Genomic DNA, 21,567 nt, shown 5'->3' on the forward strand with positions numbered 1-21,567 from the left:
TGATGCCTCCAGAGAGTGTGACAGCCCTGACTGTACTCTGCAGAGCCAGCTGATGCTGCTCTTCAGGAGGAATACACTATATCCTGCCAAAGGATTGGAGACATTGTTTGCACAACATCTTGTGGGACGTGAATACAGGTTGTTTTTTATCCAGAGCCAGACAGAAGCCTGAATTGATTCAACCTGTGTGTTTCATGCAAAATACCAGGAAAAAGGAAGAGATTCTGGGCTACCTGAAGCAAAGCCAAATTCACAAGTTAGTATGACCTTAAAAGCTTCCAGAAATCTCAGCTTGCATTTACTTCCAGTCCAGACTCAAGCCCCAACACAGCGTACAAACAAAGAGTACAGATTATTGCTATTTACATACCACTTGTTTACCTGACTCTATCCTTTCAGACTTGCTTATTTTCTCAGACTGCATGATTGTCTGCAACATTTCCTGAGATAAATCTATGCCACTATAAATACAAAAAAATATAAAATATTCCAGATGTCCCTGGATGAGTTTTTGAAAGGTGTAGACCACTGTTCAATACTTAAGGAAAAAAAAAAAATACTGCCAGCAGAGAAATCACATTACAGAAGAGAGGAAGCTTTTGAGCTCCATAGAATGCATAGAATGATTTCACCAGACCTTTCTGTCTGAAACACATTTTGCTTGTGCAGATGATTTGCACAGGATAAATCCATCACAGTCACTTCAAGAGGACTGACACCAGTGGTTTAGTCTTTCCAAATCCTACGAAGTGATAAGAAATAGTCTTTGATCCCTTCAGGGCCTCTGCTGCAGACTTCAGGGGGAGGACTCTCCAGTGGATTCCCCTCAAAATTGCATGAGCAGTAGTTGTATCCCCAGTCCAGGTTCACCAGCTCTCCAAAGGCTGCTGGAAGGGACTGTAGATGGTTGTTTCCTAACCAAAGTGTGTGCAGATTCCTTAGAAGGCAGACATCCTCAGGAAGGCTCTCCAGTGAGTTAAATAGCAATAGCAACGTTTCCAGTTTCTCCAGATGCCGAATGCTGGAGGGGATGGTATCTATTTTGTTGTCACTCACATCCAGAAAAGTGAGGCTTCTCAGCTGGCAGAGCGGTGCAGGTAACTCAGTGAGGCTGTTGTTGGCAAGGTGGAGGCTCTGCAGCCTTTGGAGTGCCCCCATCTCTGCAGGCAGCGAGCTCAGGCTGTTGTTGCTCAGAGTGAGCCTCTCCAAGCGGCTCAAAGTGCCAATTTCAGCAGGGATTTTGTTCAAGTTGTTGGAGTCCACATAGAGGCAGGTGAGGTTCCTCAGACGGCCGATCTCCTGGGGAAGCAGCTCCATCCTGTACCTCAGGCAGCTCTCTCGTTCTGGGCTCATCTCCAGCACCTGCAGCTGCTCCAACCCAAAGACCTGTATGGGAACTGACAGCAGCTCTCTTCCGGAGATCTTGAGTTTCTTCTTCCCTTCATATTTTGGATCATGCTCTGTAAGGTACCTCCAGAGTGGATCAGGACCTGGACAGGCACATCTGGGAGAGGTGACTGCATCCATATCCCACCAGAACAGTGGCTGGTTGAACGGAGACTGTCAGTCACAATTACTTACATGCTCCACAGGCAGCCTCTGAGGTTTCTGGTGGATCATGGTTCTCTGTCAGCTTTGTGCTCCGCTGGGCATGTTACCAACACACAGAGTGTTTGAGTTGCTCAGATACATCCCACTGAGTAAACATTTGGTATTCTCACATGATCAGGTGTTTCCCCTCCTGCTCTGCAGAGCACACAAACCCAGCTCCTGGGCTGTGAGTGGCCTCTCACAGCTGCAACCCGTGGTCAGACAGGGAAAACTGCCTCTGCTTTTCAGCAGGTGTGTTCAAATCTCTGTTTGTGTGTAGCTCTCACCTGGAAGCATCAAGGGTGCCTTTGCCTGAAGAATTCACATTGCCTGAGACTGCAATGGAAGCAGCAAGGCAGAGTAGATAAGGCACATGGTAAATGGGACAAGAAGAAGACAGAGTAACAGCTGGTGGCCTGGGAACTGTGAACCATTAACGTATCTTGTCCTCAGGTCAGTTTGTGCCTTTAACATTCAGCAAACACAATAAAGGATCAGTTTTGAAATCTGGATGTCCTCCTCCCTCCTGCTAAGTGTGTAAACCCCTACACCATGGAAATACCATTTTTCTTGTGTTGCACTTGCTCTGGCATATTTAAAAGCAAATTTTTATTCCTTGCTGTCAAAGGTTTTGTAGATGTGTAAAATGCTGGGTTTATCCCAAACCACTTAGCACAGCATGTGATGTTGAGAGCAAGGCATTTTTCTGGAAGGAAAAAATTGTGGGTTTGAAGCCTCAGGCTGAGAAAGCCGCCCTCTTTTACTTCATCCTTTAATCCTTAAGCCTTTCAGCTAAAAAACTGCTTAGGACAGCCATTTCAGATGCTTCTCAAGGAGAGAGGTCTCCTTGAGATGGAGACCCACAGGCCATTACAGGTAGAAGACAATGTGTTAGAGGTGTAGTCTAAGCAGGTCTACTAGGTCAGGTCTTGTGAAGATCAGGTCTTGCATGTCAGCTTTGCTTTCCCAGCCTCCTCAGTTCTGATCATCTCAGGCCAGGATGTTCCTGAATTTGCTGGAACCCATGTTCCAGCAGCAGGTGTGTGGCTGCGCAGGTGAGTGGTAGTAGCTGTCTATTCAGACAATGCTGGCAAGAGGATTTGTGGATTTTTGTTCAGCTCTCCCTTTTACTTTCTAGATTCTAGTGCTTTTTAATTGGTTTTCACCCTGAAATACACATTTTAAGGCCTGGCATATACCAGCTGTTACCCTTGACTTGGATGCAGAGTGCAAATATCATAATCATTTTGAAATCAAACCCTGGATTTCTTCCAGGTAAATTTTCAGCATCTGTAAGAGAAAGCAGTATCACTTGCCTGTGAGGCTGCTTAGGTATTTTAGGCTCCTGGGACAGAATCACAGAATTCTTTGGGATGGAAGGGACTTTAAATACAATCTAGTTCCAACCCCTTTGCCATGGGTAGGGATACCATCCACTAGACCAGGTTGCTCAGGTCCCCATCCAGCCTGGCACTGAAACCTTCCAGGAATGGCTTTTACATGAAAAAAATTCAGCAGAACTTGAGAGAGTCTAATAATTTTCAAGCATGAATGGGTACAATAACTTAGAAATATCTGTACATCAGACACAAATGCAGCAGCCAAGGAGAAGTGAGATTTTCACTTGCAGAAGAAGGTTGCTTTCCAACAGACCTCACAAATAACTGTAAAAATGAGACTCAGCTCCCATCAAAAAGGTGCTGAAGAAGTTATTGCACTGACAATAATTTCAGACTTGGGTGAAAACCATCCCCCACATTGCTAAGGGGAAAAATGTGTCTCTAAGAACACATTGTCAAATACATCTGTCCTGTGAAATAAACCAAATTGCTGTATGTGCTGCCTTCTGTTTGAACATGCTTTTCTCTTTAAATCCAAACCTGAGCCTTTCAGACAGGATGTCATGCAGAGACAAAGGTATTGTCAGAAAGAAGTTTCTGAGGGTTTTGGCAACATTCTCTTTCTGCACTTTTTCAAACCTGGAGTTTGACCCTGTGCTTTCCTTTACGAAGGTGGCAGGTTCTTCTTTTCTCCTTGCAGGACATCCATCTTCCTGATGCTGATAGGAATGTTGGGAGTATGATTAATGTTCTTAATTGTCCCTTTATGCTTTCTACGTAGAGCTCATGTCACAAAATGTAAAGTAACAAGAAAGAGCCTGCATTTTCAACACATAATCCCCTGGAGACCCAGCAAGATGGTCTCATTCTCAGCTCAGACGAACTTCAGCAAAGTTGCCAGCATTAATATTGAGGAGCCAAGTCCTGCAAGGTATTCAGATGTTAACCCTTACAAGAAAAATCTGCTTTGTAAAGCAACTACCAAAAGCAGTCTCCTCTTCATCACATCTTCATACTTTTCTAAGCAGTTTTTCCCATTTCACAAGTCAGAAGACAAGTATCTACTATGTATGTGACTTCCAGGTTTAAACCAAATTAACAAAATTAAGTAGTTTTTTTCTTGATTCAGCTTCGCCATTTACAAAGGAGTTGAAAGAAAAATCCAAACCCTGATGGATACATATCGCCCTAAAGGCCTCAGCTACCAAATGTAGTATGTAGGAGGCAACTTGGCTGATGAAGAGACTCTTCCTCCAGCAGTTCTACAGAAGTAACAGCAAGGAGGACTCCTGGTGGTCTCTGGTGGATGCTCACCCCTGCATAGGGCGGCAGACTGGGGCAGGAGCCTGCCTTCAACTCCAGACTGGCTTCATCCTTATGCTGCTCTTCCTGCCATGCAGGAGAAGCCACCTTAACCCTCATCAGTACTGGGCTCCAGCTCACAGAGGCTGACAGTAGATTTATTTTCAGTCTGTATTGTAACTGTTGAGTGAGTGCAGTAATTTTAAGTTTCCCTTGCCTAAGGACAGTACAAGTTCCTGCCATAACCTTGCCCCTCTCCCTGTGAGAAGCCTGGCTGCTGGTCACAGAGCACCCGACCTGCCATCACCTGTAACATGAATATTCCCACACCAGCTCAGGGGGGATGTGAGTTACTGAGGGTGGAGGATGAAGACAGCTCCCAGATGATCTCTTTTCCATGGAGATGTAGTTAATGTAGGCAACACAGCTCTGAGTGCTGCAGCTGAATACTTTAGGATAAGCTGAATGGATCTCCAGGTTCTACAGCTCTCATTGGAGCCACCAAAGTGCAAATGCCACAGGCTTGACTCCTTGAAGTCAAGGAGCTTTGATAATCCTTGTGGGTTCCTTCCAGCTATGGATATTCTATGGCTCCATGTTCTGTGACTCTGAATCTCAGTGAGAGACTGAGCATGGGATTGAGGTACCCAAACACAGACATTTTACATTATTCGATGTGCTCTCCCCTGGGGTCACCCACTGAAGCTCTGGAAAGGCTCCCTTAGGTCCTGCATCATACCTGCCAGTCCCTGTCAGTGTCTCTGGCCCCGTATATTGTGGATGGTGACACCCAACCATTCCTAGGCAACAAGTCCTGCTCCAGAAGCTGTCAAATGCAATCTTTAACAGGGCAGAGCACGGGCAGTTTCAACATTAAAAGGCTGATCAAACAGAAGACTCTATTTTAGTTTTGGGGTTTTTTAAAATACAATTTTTAAACTTTTTTTTTTTAATAATTGCTCAGAATGTAAAATTTGTGTTTGTCTCCTAACCAGTTCTGTGGTCAGAGCACAGAGTTTGGGCTTAGCTGCCACAGGATTTTTATTGTCTCTAAGGAAAGAGAAAAAAGCCCACAGGCATGTGATACCGCTTCCAAAAAGCAGCTAATTCAAAACTGTTTAGAAATTGTTAAATAATTTAACACAAAAAAATATATTTTCCCCAAATGATCCTGTTGCTTTGTTCTGTCTTTGTAATTTGTTTATTTGACAGGCAAAAAACTGAATGAAATAATGGTCTGTTTGCTATAATTACTGTAATTTACACATGATTTTAAAAAAGGAAAAAAAAAAGAGCAACTGACAGTGGTGCCATAAATCCCATGTGTTCCTTTTAAAAATCTGAATAATATATTGTCTGGCTCGCTAATGCAATTTTAGCAGTACATTGCCACAGGGCCAAAACAAAATCCAACAAAAAATCAGTCTATTCCCAGGTTTAAACCTCAGACTCAGTGAACAGACTGTATGGTGATTTACCGCACACTTGGTTGCAGAGACAGGAACACTGAAATGCCAAAGCTACAACTTTCCCTTACTCAGGGATTGTTAGGAGAGAGCCACCAGCACTGTCCCTGTCCTACCTGCCACCTCCTGGCTGTGTGTTCTGGACACAGCTGGACAGACAATACACACATGGTCATCTGCTCAGGCACAGAGGCACCTGCATTTACTGGAGAGCAGCTTCTGACCATGCCCAGGGCTGTAATTGTAGGTTTACTGGATTCCCAGATGGCAGACCTACTTTGGAAAGTAATCTCAGGCCACCTTTACAAAGACTGCAAATACAAACAAACAGACTGAAGCAAAAACTGTGGCAGTTTTTCAATCCTCCAAATACACCCTCCTTTCTTACCTGGTATTGCAGGTGTCCTTTTAGGCACATTCCTGTAGGAATTGATTCTGTAAGAGGTGGCAGCTACAGAAACCTCCCTTTGATGACTAAAATCTGGGTGAGTATAAACATGGGTCTTGATCTGGGTCTGCAGCTCATGTACTCTGCTCTCTAAAGACAGATTCTGCCTGGTAAATGTCATTTAACTGGCTGGAGAGAAAACAAGGTTTAAGAAAAAGCAGGGAAATGGCACCCACTGAATTCAGGGCACAGAGACAGTCTAGGGTGTCTCTGGAAACAGACTGAGCAGATAGCCATATGCTAGGGAATATGTTGAAGCAAAGGGAATTAGGCTGTGTCCCCTTTTGCAGGTGGAAAATGCTCAGAGATGTAGTCTGTGTCTAGCTCATGCAGATTTTTCAATTGCTATTAAAGATGCAAGCGTTTCCCTTGTGTTCCTAATACAGACTCTTGGAAATGGCTCCCACAGACATTCAAATGAAACAGGTTATCAAAAAAACCCCTTTATCTCCTTCAACTGGATGCCACTGCACCATCTCATCTACTGTGGATTGCACTAGATGACCCTTAGAGTTCCTTTCTAACCCAAATTATTCTACGACCTCACAGGAGTTAAAGACCCTGAAATCTGTTTAACAGAACATCATTATGTAGATTCCTTTCTCATGGTGCACTAGAATATACTGAATTCTATGCAATGCATGGCACATCAGACACACATACATGATGAGAGCCTCTAGACATGAAGGAGTCACCATCATGACAGGAATTAAATGTCACATTTGCATGGTGCAGTTAACATATTTGACCTCCATAACACGTTCATTACCACCACATTTACCCAAAACAATGTCTCTTCCCATGTTAGGAGGTGCTCTCAAATAGGGACCCTGTTCTGCCTCACCACTGGAGGATGAAATCTCAGCTTGGACTAAGAAAAATGCTTCTGTTAAATATGTGATCAACATGTTTGTTTCATACTAAAATCCAGCAAGCTAACCCAAGATTCAGTACACTAACACATATACCATTGAAAGTTACTTAAAAGTGGCAAGCTTTTCACTTCATGGTATTTTCACTTTGATTGGTCTTTCCATAGCAAGAAACACACTAAAATCAAATCAAAGATTTTATTTGCATAGGAAATAGCAAAAATAGCACCATTAAGAGCTACACAGTAAAGACTTTGTTTAACCCTGGCATTTATACTTGTTATTTAATTTCATTTTTCAGTAAAGTGGAGGCAAATTTTATCTGCTACTGGGTGAGAAAAGACTCCAAGACTGGCAAAAGCTTATCTCTGCACTTTAGCCTCAGGGTATGATTCTGGGCTGGTTATCAACAGCTGTGGCTTCTGCTTAGGCTGGCCAGTTTGGAAGCACCATGCCATATGGAGAATGTGTTAGCAGGGCAGGGTGCCTCTTTTCTGTCTCCAGAAGAGCAGACCAGATTCCCAAACACATTCAGCACTTAGTGCCTGTGTCAGGTCCATTACTCCCATCTCTCACTACAAAATGCTTTGTGCAGAAGAGGTTTGAAAACGCAGCTGCTTTGCTGGCTGGCACATATGCGAGGCCTGATCACTTCTCAGATCTGCACTTAGTGGGTGGGCATGGCTTGGTCAGAGGGTTGAGCTCACAAATGACCTGTTGTGAAGGTCTTTTCAGACTCCATCCTGTTTTTACTTTGTCTTTGCATTCTCAGGTTGATTTTGGTAATTAGCTGATAGGGAGAAATGGCCACAGTCTGGCTTGTTGCTTTTACCCTTAAAGACAATTTCCACCATGTTTATGAACATCTCTTTGCTCTGATCCTTTCATCAAAGATCAACATCCTCCTAGACCAGGCTGCACAATGCACCAGCCCTCTAAGTAACACAGCTTGCCAAGTTATTGTCATAATGGATCAACCAAAACAGTGAATGGGGTCACAGCTGGCTTCTTGAGATTTTAATACCAGGGGGCTTTCTATGCTGCTCTGGCTGATTTTTGGGTGAAGCAGTGGTAGGGAGCTGTCCATGTGCTGACATTGCACAAGGGATTTGGCATCCCTGACCTGACAGAGGATAACCTTGCATTTGCATCTCCCTGACAGAGGTAAGTAAGCTCAATTTCTTGGGAAAAAACTCTCCAGTACAGAGAGGTTTAGATCTTCTGTGTCGTCTCTTCAGGCCTTTACTATGAAATCCCACATGACTCTATCAAAAAGTAGCTCCTATAGAATACTGATTCATTTATCAGCAGAAGAACAGTATATTTAACAGGGATCTTCTGGAAAGCACACACTAGCTGTTCAAAATTGTCCATTGGGAATTGGATGTACAGGAGACCCTTTTCCAGCTTTGGTATGACTTTATCTTCTCCCTGCCATGTGGATGGCAAATAGCACCAACAATCCTGTGCCTGTGTGTCACAGTTAATGCTTCAGGCTGCAGGATTTGATTTGAGCTGAAAGGACGAGGGATAAAGCTTTGGAAAAAATTAATCAGATAACAGATTAAAAATTTGGCATTGGAATGGTTTTGCATAAACAGTCACACAACACATTGTTATTATATGCTTTTCAAAAGAGGAAAAAACCCACTTATTTTTAGCATTTTAATATGCCCTGATGTTAGAGAAATCAAACAAAAAAATAAGTTCACATATCACATCAAAGATAATAATAATAATAATAATTATAATTCATAAAAATAATCTGACCGACCGGCAGCATTTGTTGGCTTTAAAAGGCCTCCTGCGAAAGAAACGCAGCTGAAGACATTGGAGAGCTCTTGGCAGGTGTAAGGAATTCAAGTTTTCAAAACAAGTCTGGGAGTGCTCCCTGCACGCTATGGCCCTTTGACATTGGAGGGCCGGGCAGCCAGGCTTGCATAGTAAGCGCACTGAGAGGGGTCACACTGTCCATTGGCTCCCGGGGGTCCCTGGGGACCTGCCAGACCCGGCACACCAGCTTCACCTTGAGGGCCAGGAGGTCCTGGCATCCCATCTTTGGCATAACCAGGCTCCCCTGGGAGGCCTGAAAGAGAAACAAAATGCCCTGGTGAATGGCACCAGTGACACACCCAGTGTGCAGTACTCAGCAGTGTAATGTCACAGGAGATGGCTTTGCTTCCAAACTGGGATTCAGAGAGCAGCTTCCATAGGTTTGGATTTGGCTAGAACATATCTCAAGGAAACAACCAGAGTGTCTCCTCTGAAATAAAGATTTCCACTCCCTATGGCGACCTTGGGATGCTCAGCTGGCTGCTGTTCTACCTCCATGCTGAAGTCATGGAGCTGCACGAGACAACTCATGACATACAGTCCTCACAGAGAGGAGGTGAGAATGGGAAAGTGGAGGCAAGAGCCAGCCTGGGGAGATAATTCACTGGTGCAGAGCATAGTGGGCAGATTGTTATTTGAAGGCAATGCGAGGCCAGTCTGCCAGATGCAGACAATGGGGTTATGAGGGCTTCCCATAGTTCCTTTCCCAATAAAACAGTGAAGGCAAAACTTATCAATGGTGCCTAATTTCAGACTGCAGACAAAGTGTATTTGCTGCTGCTTTGTCAGTAACAGTAAAGCAGAAGCTGTATCCCCAAGGCACAGGTGTTCAATACGACCTTTTATAACATCTGAAGCTGCCTGAACCTCTGGGTTCAGCTTCGTCACAGGAAGACTCTGCCAAGGACAGAGAAAACACTTCACAGTGCATCTAATAATTAAAACTTCACTTTGGATTTGACCCAAAGGTCAGTTAACTTAGCTGTAACTGAGATGGTTCATTGTACTCATTCATCAGGCTGAGGAAATAAAGGCGGCCAGATATGATGTTAATGATACAGTTCTTCCCTTTGAGCCACATCCTTCAGAAATCGTGTATGTTGTTCTCATGTCATCCTGATCATCTCTTTAGTACAGCAGGACCTATGTCCTTAGTGGTTCTAAGTGATGTGTTTTGTGGGGTGTTCTGAATAACACACCTGGAATTCCTGGGGGACCCATTTCCCCTCGTTGACCAATGCCAGTGTCTCCTTTCTCACCCCTTGCTCCTCTTTCTCCTGTAGAGAGGGAAAGAAAAAATATGACCTGATGAGCATGGTCTACAGAACTAAGCACTAGTATAGGTCTTCCATCCACACTGAAGCCAATATATTTGGTAAAAACAGTTCCTAATTGTGGCCAATCCTCTGAGAGAGGACATTAAGTAGGAATGAAGACTTGCCCCACTCTAGTTCTGGCCAGAGGTGCAACACACCAGCAACTGCTGGTCATAGTTAACAACTCTTATTTAACAGACTGAGGTTGCTTCCAACACCTGCATTTTGAGGACAATATATAAGCTACTAAAGGGAAAGGTGGATGCCAAAGTCGAGTGGACACATCCTTTTATTGGACTGCCCCAACACATCAAGTTTCACTTACCTTTGGGACCAATTGGTCCAGGTGGCCCTTCAGACCCAGTCTGTCCAGGCCGGCCAGGCTCTCCCGGAGGGCCGGTTCTTCCTGGGAGTCCTTCCTTCCCAGGGGGACCAGGAGGTCCTGGTCTGCCATGGGATGCTTTTACCTGTGCAGGCTGTATCTGAGCCAGGATGTAGGGTAACTTTGCTGTGAAGAGAGGGAAATGGGACTGTCAGATTAGAAGGACTATGCTCCAAGAGATGGAAAACCAGAACCAGGGGCCCAGTAAAGTCCCAAATACTGTCACAGATCAATTTTCCAGGGCCACCCATTTTCTGTCTCCCCATAATCTATGATTTTGATTCCCTGATCCTCTCTAAATTGTTTAAATCTCATTTCTTCGTAGCCTAAAATTTCCCCTAAATTCCATACTTTATCATAAACCTTTCTGTCATCCCCTGCTCCTTGTCCTCCAAGAATCTGAAATGTCCCTTCCTTTAGTTGTGCAGATGGTGAATCCCTGTTAAACTGGGACAACTGCTGCTCTGAAAAGGAGAGCCTTTTCCTACTGCTTCTGTGATGCAGAGATGCTACATGGCTGGTCTGCAGGGAGAAAGCTTTTCTTGTTCCAGGCTGTTCCATGCAGGCACACACTGCCTGGCATTTCAGTGCTAAGACTTTGAACAATCATGCTGGTTTTTGGCTGGGGTGGAGTTAATTTTCTTTATGGTGGTTGGTAGGGGGCTATGTTTTGGATTTGTCTTGGTAATACAGAGATGTTTTTGTTATTGCTGAGTAGGGCCCAGACAGAGCCAAGGCCTTTTCTGCTTTTCATACGGCCACATTGGGGAGGAAATTTGGGGTGCAGGGGAGGTTCAGAAGAGACACAGACAGAACAGGTGACCCAAACTGACCAGAGGGATATTCCAGACCATGTGACATCATGCTCAGTGTATAAAGTGAGGGGAGGAAGGAGGGGACATTTGCAGTGATGGTGTTTGTCTTCCCAAGTACCCATTACCTGGGATGGGGCCCTGCTCTCTTGGAGATGGCAGAACACCTGCCTGCCCGTGGGAAGCAGGGAGTTAATTGCTTGCTTTGTTTTGCTTCTGGGTGCAGTTTTTGCTTTCCCTATTAAACTGTCTTTATCCCAACCAATGAGTTTTACAGCTTTTACTCTTCTGATTCTCTCCCTGATCTTGCTGGTGGGGGAGTGAAGTGAGAAGTGCATGGGCCTTGGCTGCTGGCTGGGGTTACACCATGACAGCAACATTGAGAGCTCATAAAACACTCAGCATCACATAAACATTCTACAGAATAGAGGGAGAAGATTGTTCTGCCTTCTCTTCATTGATCTTAAATGCTTTCAGACTGGTGTGTAAATAAAATCTGTGAAATAATCACCCCATTTACTTGTGATCTTTAGCACGGAACAAAATGCCTGCAGCTGTGTGTCAGCTGCATCAAGAGCTGTGTGAGAAGGACTACAGCTCTGCATCTCACTGTCAATGGGATCAGTAGTGCTCTGCAATTCTCATACTTTGAGAGAAACAGCAGAGCATATCCCCTCCAGCCTCTCTTCTTATACTGATGAGTATCAAAAGTCATAGGCAAAAATCATGAACATTTCTTCTCCAGTTGGGACCTCAAAAGAAAGTTTATGATCTACTCTGATTACTTTCTCTGCTATTGTTGGGAAAATCAGAGCCTGGGGAACTGTAAAGCACATTTCACACATCTTCCAAGCAAACTTGCTGAAATGCTACCTTCCTTAAGGAGGAGAGATTCAGGTTCCAGCACAGCTATGGAAAGCATCTTTCATGCTCTCAGACCCGTCTTCTAGCTTTCTGGTACTAATTACTTACCATCTAGCTGCTTGGATAACTCCTCTTGGATAAGTCTCCTCAAAGTCTCTAGAGATGGGGGTTCTCCCTAAAGAATCAGAATCACAGTGATGAGACTAGATAACCACAGTAAAGGGATCAGATAGTATAGGACAAGGGGGAACAGTTTTAAACTAAAAGAGGAAAGATTTAGATTAGATGTTAGGAAGAAATTCTTTACTGTGAAGGTGGTGAGGCACTGGAATGGGTTGCCGTGAGAAACTGCAGATGCCCCATCCCTGGAAGTGTTCAAGGCAAGTCAGGTGGGCTTTGGAGCAACCTCACCTAGTGGGTGGCATCCCTGCCTATGCTGGATGGGCAGTTGGAAGTAGATGATCTTTAAAGTCCCTTCAACCCAAAACACTCTGTGGTTCTATGATGTGCAAACTAAGACCTCCACAAAGGGCTCAGCAGGTGCCATGTCATCACCCACAGCACACACAGGGTCTGCCTAAAAGAGGAATGTAAAGAGACTGAAAACAGTCATAGAATCAGCTGGGCTGGAAAAGACCTCTGAGATCATGAAGTCCAGCCTTCAACTGAACACCACTATAGCAAGTAAACCACAGCACTGAGTGACATGTCCAGTCTTTCCATAAATGTCTTCAGGGACAGAGATTCCACCATTTCTGTGGGCAGCCCATTCCAGTATCTAATTATCCCTTCTGTGAAGAAATTCTTCATAGTGTCCAGAATAAACCTCCCTGGCACAGTTTGAGACTATGTCCTCTTGTCCTATCACTAGCTGTCTGGGAGAAGAGCCCGAACCCCATGTGGATAGATTCTCCAATTAGGCAGTTATAGAGCAATAAAATCTCCACTGAGCCTCCCTTTCTCCAAGCTGAAGAACACCAGCACCCTCAGTCTTCACAGGAGTTGGGCTCCAAAATTTTCACCATCTCTGTTCCCTTCTCTGGAACTACTTCAGAACCTCAATGTCCTTCCTGAACTTAGGGGCCCAGAACTGGACACAGAATATAACATGTGGCCTCCCCAGTGCCCAGCACAGAGGGACAGTCACCTCCCTTGTCCTGCTGGCCACACTAGTGCAGATACAGAAGGCCAGGAGGCCACCCTCCTCCTTGCCCACCTGGACACACACCAACTCATATTCGGCCGATGTCGGCCAGCAACCTCAGGGATTTTCCTGCTGGGCACCTTTCCAGCCATTCTCCTCCCAGCCTGGGGCACTGCAGGGCCTTGTTGGGACTCTGAACAGGACAGGGCACAGGGGACACTGCTAGTGACTGCCAACTCATTGCAGCTCCATTCCCAGCCACTCTCTGGACACAGCCATCCTGACAGCTCTTAAGCCAGCCAAGAGTGCCCCTGCCCATGCCCTGGGCTAACGGCTTTTGCAGGACTGTCCTGTGGGAGATGGAGTCAAAGGCTTTGCTCAAGACCTGAGAGACTCCATTTCCCGCTTTTCCCTCAGACTTGAGGAGGGTCACTTTCTCCTCAAAGGACATCACGTTGCTCAGGCAGGACCTGCCTTTCCTAAACTCATACTGGCTTTGCTTGGTGCCTTGGTTCTCCTCTCTGGGCCTTGTGATCCCACTCACACTGATCTGCTCCAGAACCATGCTGGGCCTCCAGGTCAGGCTGACAGGCCTGCAGTTCCCCACATCCTCCCTGCAGCCCTTATGAGCATGGGTGTCACATTGCCACCTCCAGCCAAGTGGGACATTGTGACTGTCCATGACTGAGAATAAAGGATGGAAAGCAGCTTAGTGAGCTCTTCCGCCAGCTCCCTGAGCACACTTGCGGTGCTCCCAGCCACCTCCACAGAGTTGTCAGTGTCTCAGTGGCTCTGCAGGTCACTAATGACTTCCACCAGGACTGCAGGGGGTCTGGTCTGCTCCTCACCCTTTTCTGCCGGGCTCAGGGGATTGGTTGTCGTCTGGAAAACTGATCTGCCTCTCGAAGACTGAGGCAAAGAAGGCATTCAGTAGCTTTTTCACATCCTTCAGAGCCATATTTTGGCCACAAATCGAAATAAAAACAAATTTTCTTTCACCTTCCTTGGCTGTTAAAATCTGTGACAAATGACTTTGAACTGTTTTTTACAGTAGTAGCCAGATGAAGTGCTAATGGAGCTTTTGCCTTCCTGATCATCTTTCTACATAAGGTGGGAGCCAAGGGGTGGGACACATGGTGGGTTGGGTGGGAAAAGCAGTTTGGCAGAGCACAGGGCTTTGTTGGGGAGGTTTATGAGAGGAACACACAAGGTGGGAAAATGGAGGGCAGAAGATCATTGGGAGATGAACAAAAATAGGAAAAGTCAACGGGCAAAGGCCTAAAGCAGCCCTTTGTTAGCAAGAACATCTCCATGTCTTTCAAAGAAAAGGGCTGGCCATGCCCACCACAACTGTGACCGTGGTTGCATCGTGCCCAGAGTCCATTGTGACACAGGGGCCATGCTGTGACACAGAGGTCTCTTGTAGGGCCAAATCTCCTCGTGTTGTCACTCTCAGGAGAGCAGCTCTCTGAGGAGGCAGCAGTTCTCTCACGAGGCCGCAGCTCCTCAGCAGGAAGCAGCTCTCCCGGGTGCCCTTGGCCAGTGTTCGTCAGAGCACTGCCAAGATGTCAAAGCGACATGAGGAAAATGCCCACAGCCAGTCCCGTGAGGGGCAGCCGCTGCTGTCCAAGTGGCGACAGGTGAGGGAAGAGAATGGAGGGAAAGGCTGCAGCGGGGCCTGGGGGAGGGCTGGGGGCAGAGACCGCCAGCCAGGCCTGGCTCCAGGCCTTGCTCTGGGGAGGAGCCGGTGCCAGGATGGCCTGGGTGAAGGAATGCCCAGACACAAGGAGCGCAGCTGGGAACCCAGCCCAGCCTGGCAGAAGTGGTCTGTGTTGCCCTTGGGGCCAGATTTGGGCTTGCCACAGTCAGGGAGGATGGCGTGCCCATACAACAACCTGAATCTCTCACCTCCCACTGCTTCCCACAGGTGCCCCAGGGGCTGCCACAGACAGCAGCGGAGGTCTCATGGGTGACTCTCATGCCCCTCCAATGGGACAGACCGCTCCCCAGACAGGACACTTCATGGAGATACACAGGACATGGAACAAAGGAGGAGAGCCTGGAGGGAGGGCACTCACTGCCCCTTAACGGCACAGTCACACGGCCACCAAGATTGTCCGTCTCAGACTTGCCGCCTCTCCACGGCCCTCCACTGACAGTGACACCTCCGTGGCAGCTCAGCCCTCAGCTGCCAAGAGCAGCCTCGGCACAGATCAAGCTGCCCCGTCTGCCACCAGCCCCAGCAGCCTCTGGGTCTTTTCTCGGAGGCAGAGCACGGTCCGCAGGCCACGTAGGCAGCAGGCACCAAGACCTAGTGCCACCTTCTCCATGGGGCACTATGGCTGCTTATGGGGCCAGGGAAACTCCTTCCCCGGACAGCTCAGATGAAAGGCTCTGGCGAGGGTCAGCGGCAAGGCAGGGCCTGCACCTGCCACCCCTGAGAGGTGCGGGTGGCATGGCCCTCCGCACAGGGACCCAGCCTGCCTGGAACCACCTGGAGCACACTGAGATGAAGGAGCTCACTGAGGTGCAAAAAGAGCATGGTGGCAAAACCTACAGACACTCATTTAGACGCCTTGCCCCATGCCTGTTTGAAGAAAGGTCCACCAAGTCCACTGGCACTCAGGAGCTGTCAAGTCTCTGCCAAGAGGCAGATGAGGAGGCCCAGGTGAACAAAGACTCCACCACAGACACTGGAAACTCCTCTGAGCTCCTGTCTCCTGCCCTGCTGCCAGAGCAGCAGTCTGTGTCTGACAACCCACAGTGCTGGGAGACTTCTCCAAAAGAGCCAGAGGACAACTGGGATGAAGAAGAACTCCCAGAAACAGAGGCTCCAGGAGACAGGGACAGCCACCCACAGGGTACATCGCTCCCCCCACTCAAGGAGGAAGAGTCAGAGGCAGGAACTTCGGACCTGGAGAAAGATCCCTGGGATAAGGGGCACAATGAGTTTTTCCCCATGTCAGAGCCTGAGGATACCTCATGCTTCTCACCTACATTATCTGGAAGGTCCTTTGAGGAGAGGGGAACTCATCAGCTGCCTGAGCAAGCCACACATGATGGCAAGCTGCCATGCACGAGGCCTGAAGATGCTCGGAAGCATTTCCTGAATATCGAGGAAGAGGAGCTGGAGAAGATGGAGGATGACATCCTCGCCTCCCTGGATGCAGAAAGCCCCTCAGTCCAGCACAGCCTTTGCAGCTGGACCAAAGAATCTACAGGGGAGACCGAAAACTACACACAGCTTGTGCCTCCGGACCTCTTTGAAGAGCTGTGGTCTCTCTTTAACAACCAGGATGCGCCGTCCAGGGACACTCGGCTAGACCAACTACTGGCAAAGTGGGAGGAAGAAGAGCTCCCTGACAGAGACACTGCAGGAGAGGGGGACAGTGAGGCAGAGAGCAAATTGTCCCTCCCACTGCAAGAGGAGGGAGCAGAGCCAGCAGCTTCTCCCCTGGACGGTGAGCCCTGTGAAGAGGGGCACAGTGAGCCTTTCCCCATGGCACTGCCAGAAGACTCAAAGATGTCTGCGGTTTGTGCCTCGCCTGCTGATACTGTGGAGGAGGTTGAAGCTGTAGCCTCGGAGGCTGGATTTGCCCAGGCTACCCCTCCCCAGGAAAAGCCCTGTGGGGCTGGTGTGCTGGCTGGCACTTGCCCGGTGCCTGCCCAGCTCCTGGCACACCAGGTCCCTGCTTCCACTGCTGGCATAACCACAGTCCTGCAGCCCCTGGCCCCACGGCCATGGCGCTCCATGGCCAAGAGGGCCCGGCGGGCTCTGCGCAGGCTGTTCTCCTTCAGCTGCCTCAGGCGGCAGCCAGAGGAGTGAGCCCAGTGCCAGCACCAGGCAGATTCCTGAAGATGACTGCTCACCCACCGGCAACACTTTTTCAAAGGTAGGTCCTGCTGCCAGCCCTTATCCCTCACCCCCAAGCCAGCTGCAAGGTTGCAGCAAAACTGGAGAGATCAGGCTGAGGAAGGATGACAGCGCTGCCCTGTAGAATCCCACAGAAGCTGACTCCAGGCCCAGTCTGCAGTGACGGCTGCATTCCTCAGGCTGCATTAGGAGCTGAGGAATGCTCCTTGGGCCTCAGCATTGAAGGCAAAGGAAGACAAGCCCATCGTCCTTTCACATAGAAATCAAGAAGATGCCTCCCTGGTTACCTCCAATATGGAATGGAGAAAGGTGCTGGCCCTGGAATGCCAACACCTCCAAGAAACCACTGGCACCCCAAGCACAGAGAGGCACAGCATGAGGAAAGAATGACAGGACACTGCTGGGGCCAAGTGTGTTATATTGTCTTCTGTTCAATCTGTCCCTCTCACCCCATCTTTTCCCCTTCTTTTTGTCTCGCCCTTGTCTTTCCTATATCTCTACCCCACATTCATTGTTAAATAAAATCCTCATTGTTAATTTTGGTAGATGGTCTCCTTGGCACCTTAACTGGGGCATCAGCATCTCTCACTAATTGCATCTTAACAGGGTCACACAACACTCGAGGTGTGGCCGCACCAGTGCCCACAGCACAGAGGGACAGTCACCACCCTCATCCTGCTGGCCTCACACCAGCCATCCTGATTGTCCACAATCCCCTGCAGAGCCTTCCTACCTTCCACCACATCGACACTCTCACCCACCTTGGTGTCATCACAAATTTACTACTAAGGGTACCCTCGATACCCTTGTCCACATCTGCAGGACAAACACTGGACAGGACTGCACCCAGGGGACACCACTTGTGACGGGATGCCAATTCAATGTGGCACCATTCCCCACTACTCTTAGGACACGGCCATCCTGACAGCTCTTAAGCCATCCAAGAGTGCCCCTGCCCAAGCCCTGGACTGACAGCTTTTGCAGGACTGTCCTGTGGGAGATGAAGTCAAAAGCTTTGCTCAAGTCCAGAGAGACTCCATGCCCCACTTTTCGCTCAGCCCCAAGGCAGGTCACTTTCTCCTCAATGGACATCATGTTGCTCAGGCAGGACCTGCCTTTCCTGAATGCACACTGGCTCTTCTTGGTGCCTTGGTTGTGCTCTCTGGGCTGTGTGATCCCCCTCATGATGATCTGGACCAGAACCATGCTGGGTCTCAAGGTCAGGATGACAGGCCTGCAGTTCCCCACATCCTCCTGTGGCCTTTCTTGGCAATACAATTGGCACCGCCAGCCATGTGGTTCCTCCCCAAGAGTTCAGGACTAATAGTAAAGGATGGAAAGCAGCTTAGTGAGCTCTTTTGCCATCTCTCTGAGCACCCTTGGGGGTCCCCCAGCCAGCCCCACAGACTTGTCAGTGGCACTGCAGATCACTAATGATTTTTTCCAGGACTACAGGAGGTGTGCTCTGCTCCTGGTCACTGTCTGCCAGCTCACGGGACTGCCTGTCCTCTGGAGAATGGATCTGTCTGTTGAAGACTGAGGCAAAGACGGCATTTAGTAGCTTAGCCTTCTCCTCATGCTTCATAACCATATGCCCACTGCATATTCAATAAAGAATGAAGATTTTCCTTGGCCCTCCTTAGTCGCTGATCTTTGTAAAGAAACATTTTTAATTGTTTTTTACAGTAGTGGCCAGATGAAGTGCTCACTGGACTTTTGCCTTCCTGATCATCTTTCTACATAAGGTGGGGGCCAAGGGGTGGGACACATGGTGGGTTGGGTGGGAAAAGCAGTTTGGCAGAGCAAAGGGCTTCTTTGGGCATGTTCAGGAGAGGAACACACAAGGTGGGAAAAGGGAGAGCAGCAGATCATTGGGAGAGGAAGAAGCATAGGAAGAGTTGAGGGGCAAAGGCTTAAAGCAGGCCTTTGTGATCATAGATGCCATGTCTCTCCATGACAAGGGCTGGCCGTGCCCACCAGGCCTTTATGACTGCAGTTGCATCGTGCCCAGAGTCCATTGTGACACAGGGGCCATGCTGTGACACAGAGGTCTCTTGTAGGGCCAAACCCCCTCGTGTTGTCACTCTCAGGAGAGCAGCTCTCTGAGGAGGCAGCAGTTCTCTCACGAGGCCGCAGCTCCTCAGCAGGAAGCAGCTCTCCCGGGTGCCCTTGGCCAGTGTTCGTCAGAGCACTGCCAAGATGTCAAAGCGACATGAGGAAAATGCCCACAGCCAGTCCCGTGAGGGGCAGCCGCTGCTGTCCAAGTGGCGACAGGTGAGGGAAGAGAATGGAGGGAAAGGCTGCAGCGGGGCCTGGGGGAGGGCTGGGGGCAGAGACCGCCAGCCAGGCTTGGCTCCAGGCCTTGCTCTGGGGAGGAGCCGGTGCCAGGATGGCCTGGGTGAAGGAATGCCCAGACACAAGGAGCGTAGCTGGGAACCCAGCCCAGCCTGGCAGAAGTGGTCACTGCTGCCCTAGGGGCCAGATTTGGGCTTGCCACAGTCAGGGAGGATGGCGTGCCCATACAACAACCTGAATCTCTCACCTCCCACTGCTTCCCACAGGTGCCCCAGGGGCTGCCACAGACAGCAGCGGAGGTCACATGGGTGACCGTCACGCCCCTCTATGGGGACAGGCCACTCCCCAGACAGGACACTTCATGGAGATACACAGGACATGGAACAAAGGAGGAGAGCCTGGAGGGAGGGCACTCACTGCCCCTTAACGGCACAGTCACACGGCCACCAAGATTGTCCGTCTCAGACTTGCCGCCTCTCCACGGCCCTCCACTGACAGTGACACCTCCGTGGCAGCTCAGCCCTCAGCTGCCAAGAGCAGCCTCGGCACAGATCAAGCTGCCCCGTCTGCCACCAGCCCCAGCAGCCTCTGGGTCTTTTCTCGGAGGCAGAGCACGGTCCGCAGGCCACGTAGGCAGCAGGCACCAAGACCTAGTGCCACCTTCTCCATGGGGCACTATGGCTGCTTATGGGGCCAGGGAAACTCCTTCCCCGGACGGGTCAGCTGAAAGGCTCTGGCGAGGGTCAGCGGCAAGGCAGGGCCTGCGCCTGCCACCCCTGAGAGGTGCGGGTGGCATGGCCCTCCGCACAGGGACCCAGCCTGCCTGGAACCACCTGGAGCACACTGAGATGAAGGAGCTCACTGAGGTGCAAAAAGAGCATGGTGGCAAAACCTACAGACACTCATTTAGATGCCTTGCCCCATGCCTGCTTGAAGAAAGGTCCACCAAGTCCACCAGCACTCAGGAGCTGCCAAGTCTCTGCCAAGAGGCAGATGAGGAGGCCCAGGTGAACAAAGACTCCACCACAGACACTGGAAACTCCTCTGAGCTCCTGTCTCCTGCCCTGCTGCCAGAGCAGCAGTCTGTGTCTGACAACCCACAGGGCTGGGAGACTTCTCCAAAAGAGCCAGAGGACAACTGGCAGGAAGAAGAACTCCCAGAAACAGAGGCTCCAGGAGATAGGGACAGCCACCCACAGGGTACATCGCTTCCCCCCCTCAAGGAGGAAGAGTCAGAGGCAGGAACTTCGGACCTGGAGAAAGATCCCTGGGATGAGGGGCACAATGAGTTTTTCCCCATGTCAGAGCCTGAGGATACCTCATGCTTCTCACCTACATTATCTGGAAGGTCCTTTGAGGAGAGGGGAACTCATCAGCTGTCTGAGCAAGCCACACATGATGGCAAGCTGCCATGCACGGGGCCTGAAGATGCTTTGAAGCATTTCCTGAATATGGAGGAAGAGGAGCTGGAGAAGATGGAGGATGACATCCTTGCCTCCAAGGATGCAGAAAGCCCCTCAGTCCACCACAGCCTTTACAGCTGGACCAAAGACTCTAAAGGGGAGACCGAAAACTACACACAGCTTGTGCCTCCGGACCTCTTTGAAGAGCTGTGGTCTCTCTTTAACAACCAGGATGCGCCGTCCAGGGACACTCGGCTAGACCAGCTACTGGCAAAGTGGGAGGAAGAAGAGCTCCCTGACAGAGACACTGCAGGAGAGGGGGACAGTGAGGCAAAGAGCAAATTGTCCCTCCCACTGCAAGAGGAGGGAGCAGAGCCAGCAGCTTCTCCCCTGGATGGTGAGCCCTGTGAAGAGGGGCACAGTGAGCCTTTCCCCATGGCACTGCCAGAAGACTCAAAGATGTCTGCGGTTTGTGCCTCGCCTGCTGATACTGTGGAGGAGGTTGAAGCTGTAGCCTCGGAGGCTGGATTTGCCCAGGCTACCCCTCCCCAGGAAAAGCCCTGTGGGGCTGGTGTGCTGGCTGGCACTTGCCCGGAGCCTGCCCAGCCCCTGGCACACCAGGTCCC

At 49.2% G+C, this 21,567-nt stretch overlaps 2 protein-coding genes across 6 annotated transcripts in view; both read right to left on the reverse strand.

Annotated features, from left to right (window-relative positions):
* Nucleotides 1-726: 726 nt before the first annotated feature.
* Nucleotides 727-1,527, reverse strand: LOC135281949 (leucine-rich repeat-containing protein 30-like). The gene has a single exon (XM_064391698.1). It carries the CDS (start codon nucleotides 1,525-1,527, stop codon nucleotides 727-729), a length of 801 nt encoding a protein of 266 aa, XP_064247768.1.
* Nucleotides 1,528-7,202: 5,675 nt separating this feature from the next.
* The window catches only part of COL22A1 (collagen type XXII alpha 1 chain), a 241,567-nt gene continuing 227,202 nt past the window's right edge, over nucleotides 7,203-21,567 (reverse strand). For all 5 annotated transcript variants that reach the window (XM_064398335.1, XM_064398343.1, XM_064398346.1 and 2 more), the window contains 4 exons: nucleotides 12,334-12,400; nucleotides 10,493-10,675; nucleotides 10,051-10,128; nucleotides 7,203-9,104 (listed from right to left, as the gene is read on the reverse strand). In XM_064398335.1, the coding sequence (XP_064254405.1) occupies nucleotides 8,917-9,104; nucleotides 10,051-10,128; nucleotides 10,493-10,675; nucleotides 12,334-12,400 (516 nt within the window). In that variant the 3' untranslated portion in view covers nucleotides 7,203-8,916. The remainder of the gene's footprint in view (nucleotides 9,105-10,050; nucleotides 10,129-10,492; nucleotides 10,676-12,333; nucleotides 12,401-21,567) is intronic.

Source organism: Passer domesticus, chromosome 1, assembly GCF_036417665.1.
Source record: "Passer domesticus isolate bPasDom1 chromosome 1, bPasDom1.hap1, whole genome shotgun sequence".
Lineage (NCBI taxonomy): Eukaryota > Metazoa > Chordata > Aves > Passeriformes > Passeridae > Passer > Passer domesticus.

Excerpts from the sequence above, each read along its gene's own strand:
- LOC135281949 (XM_064391698.1), bottom strand. The coding sequence starts at position 1,527 with ATGGATGCAGTCACCTCTCCCAGATGTGCCTGTCCAGGTCCTGATCCA.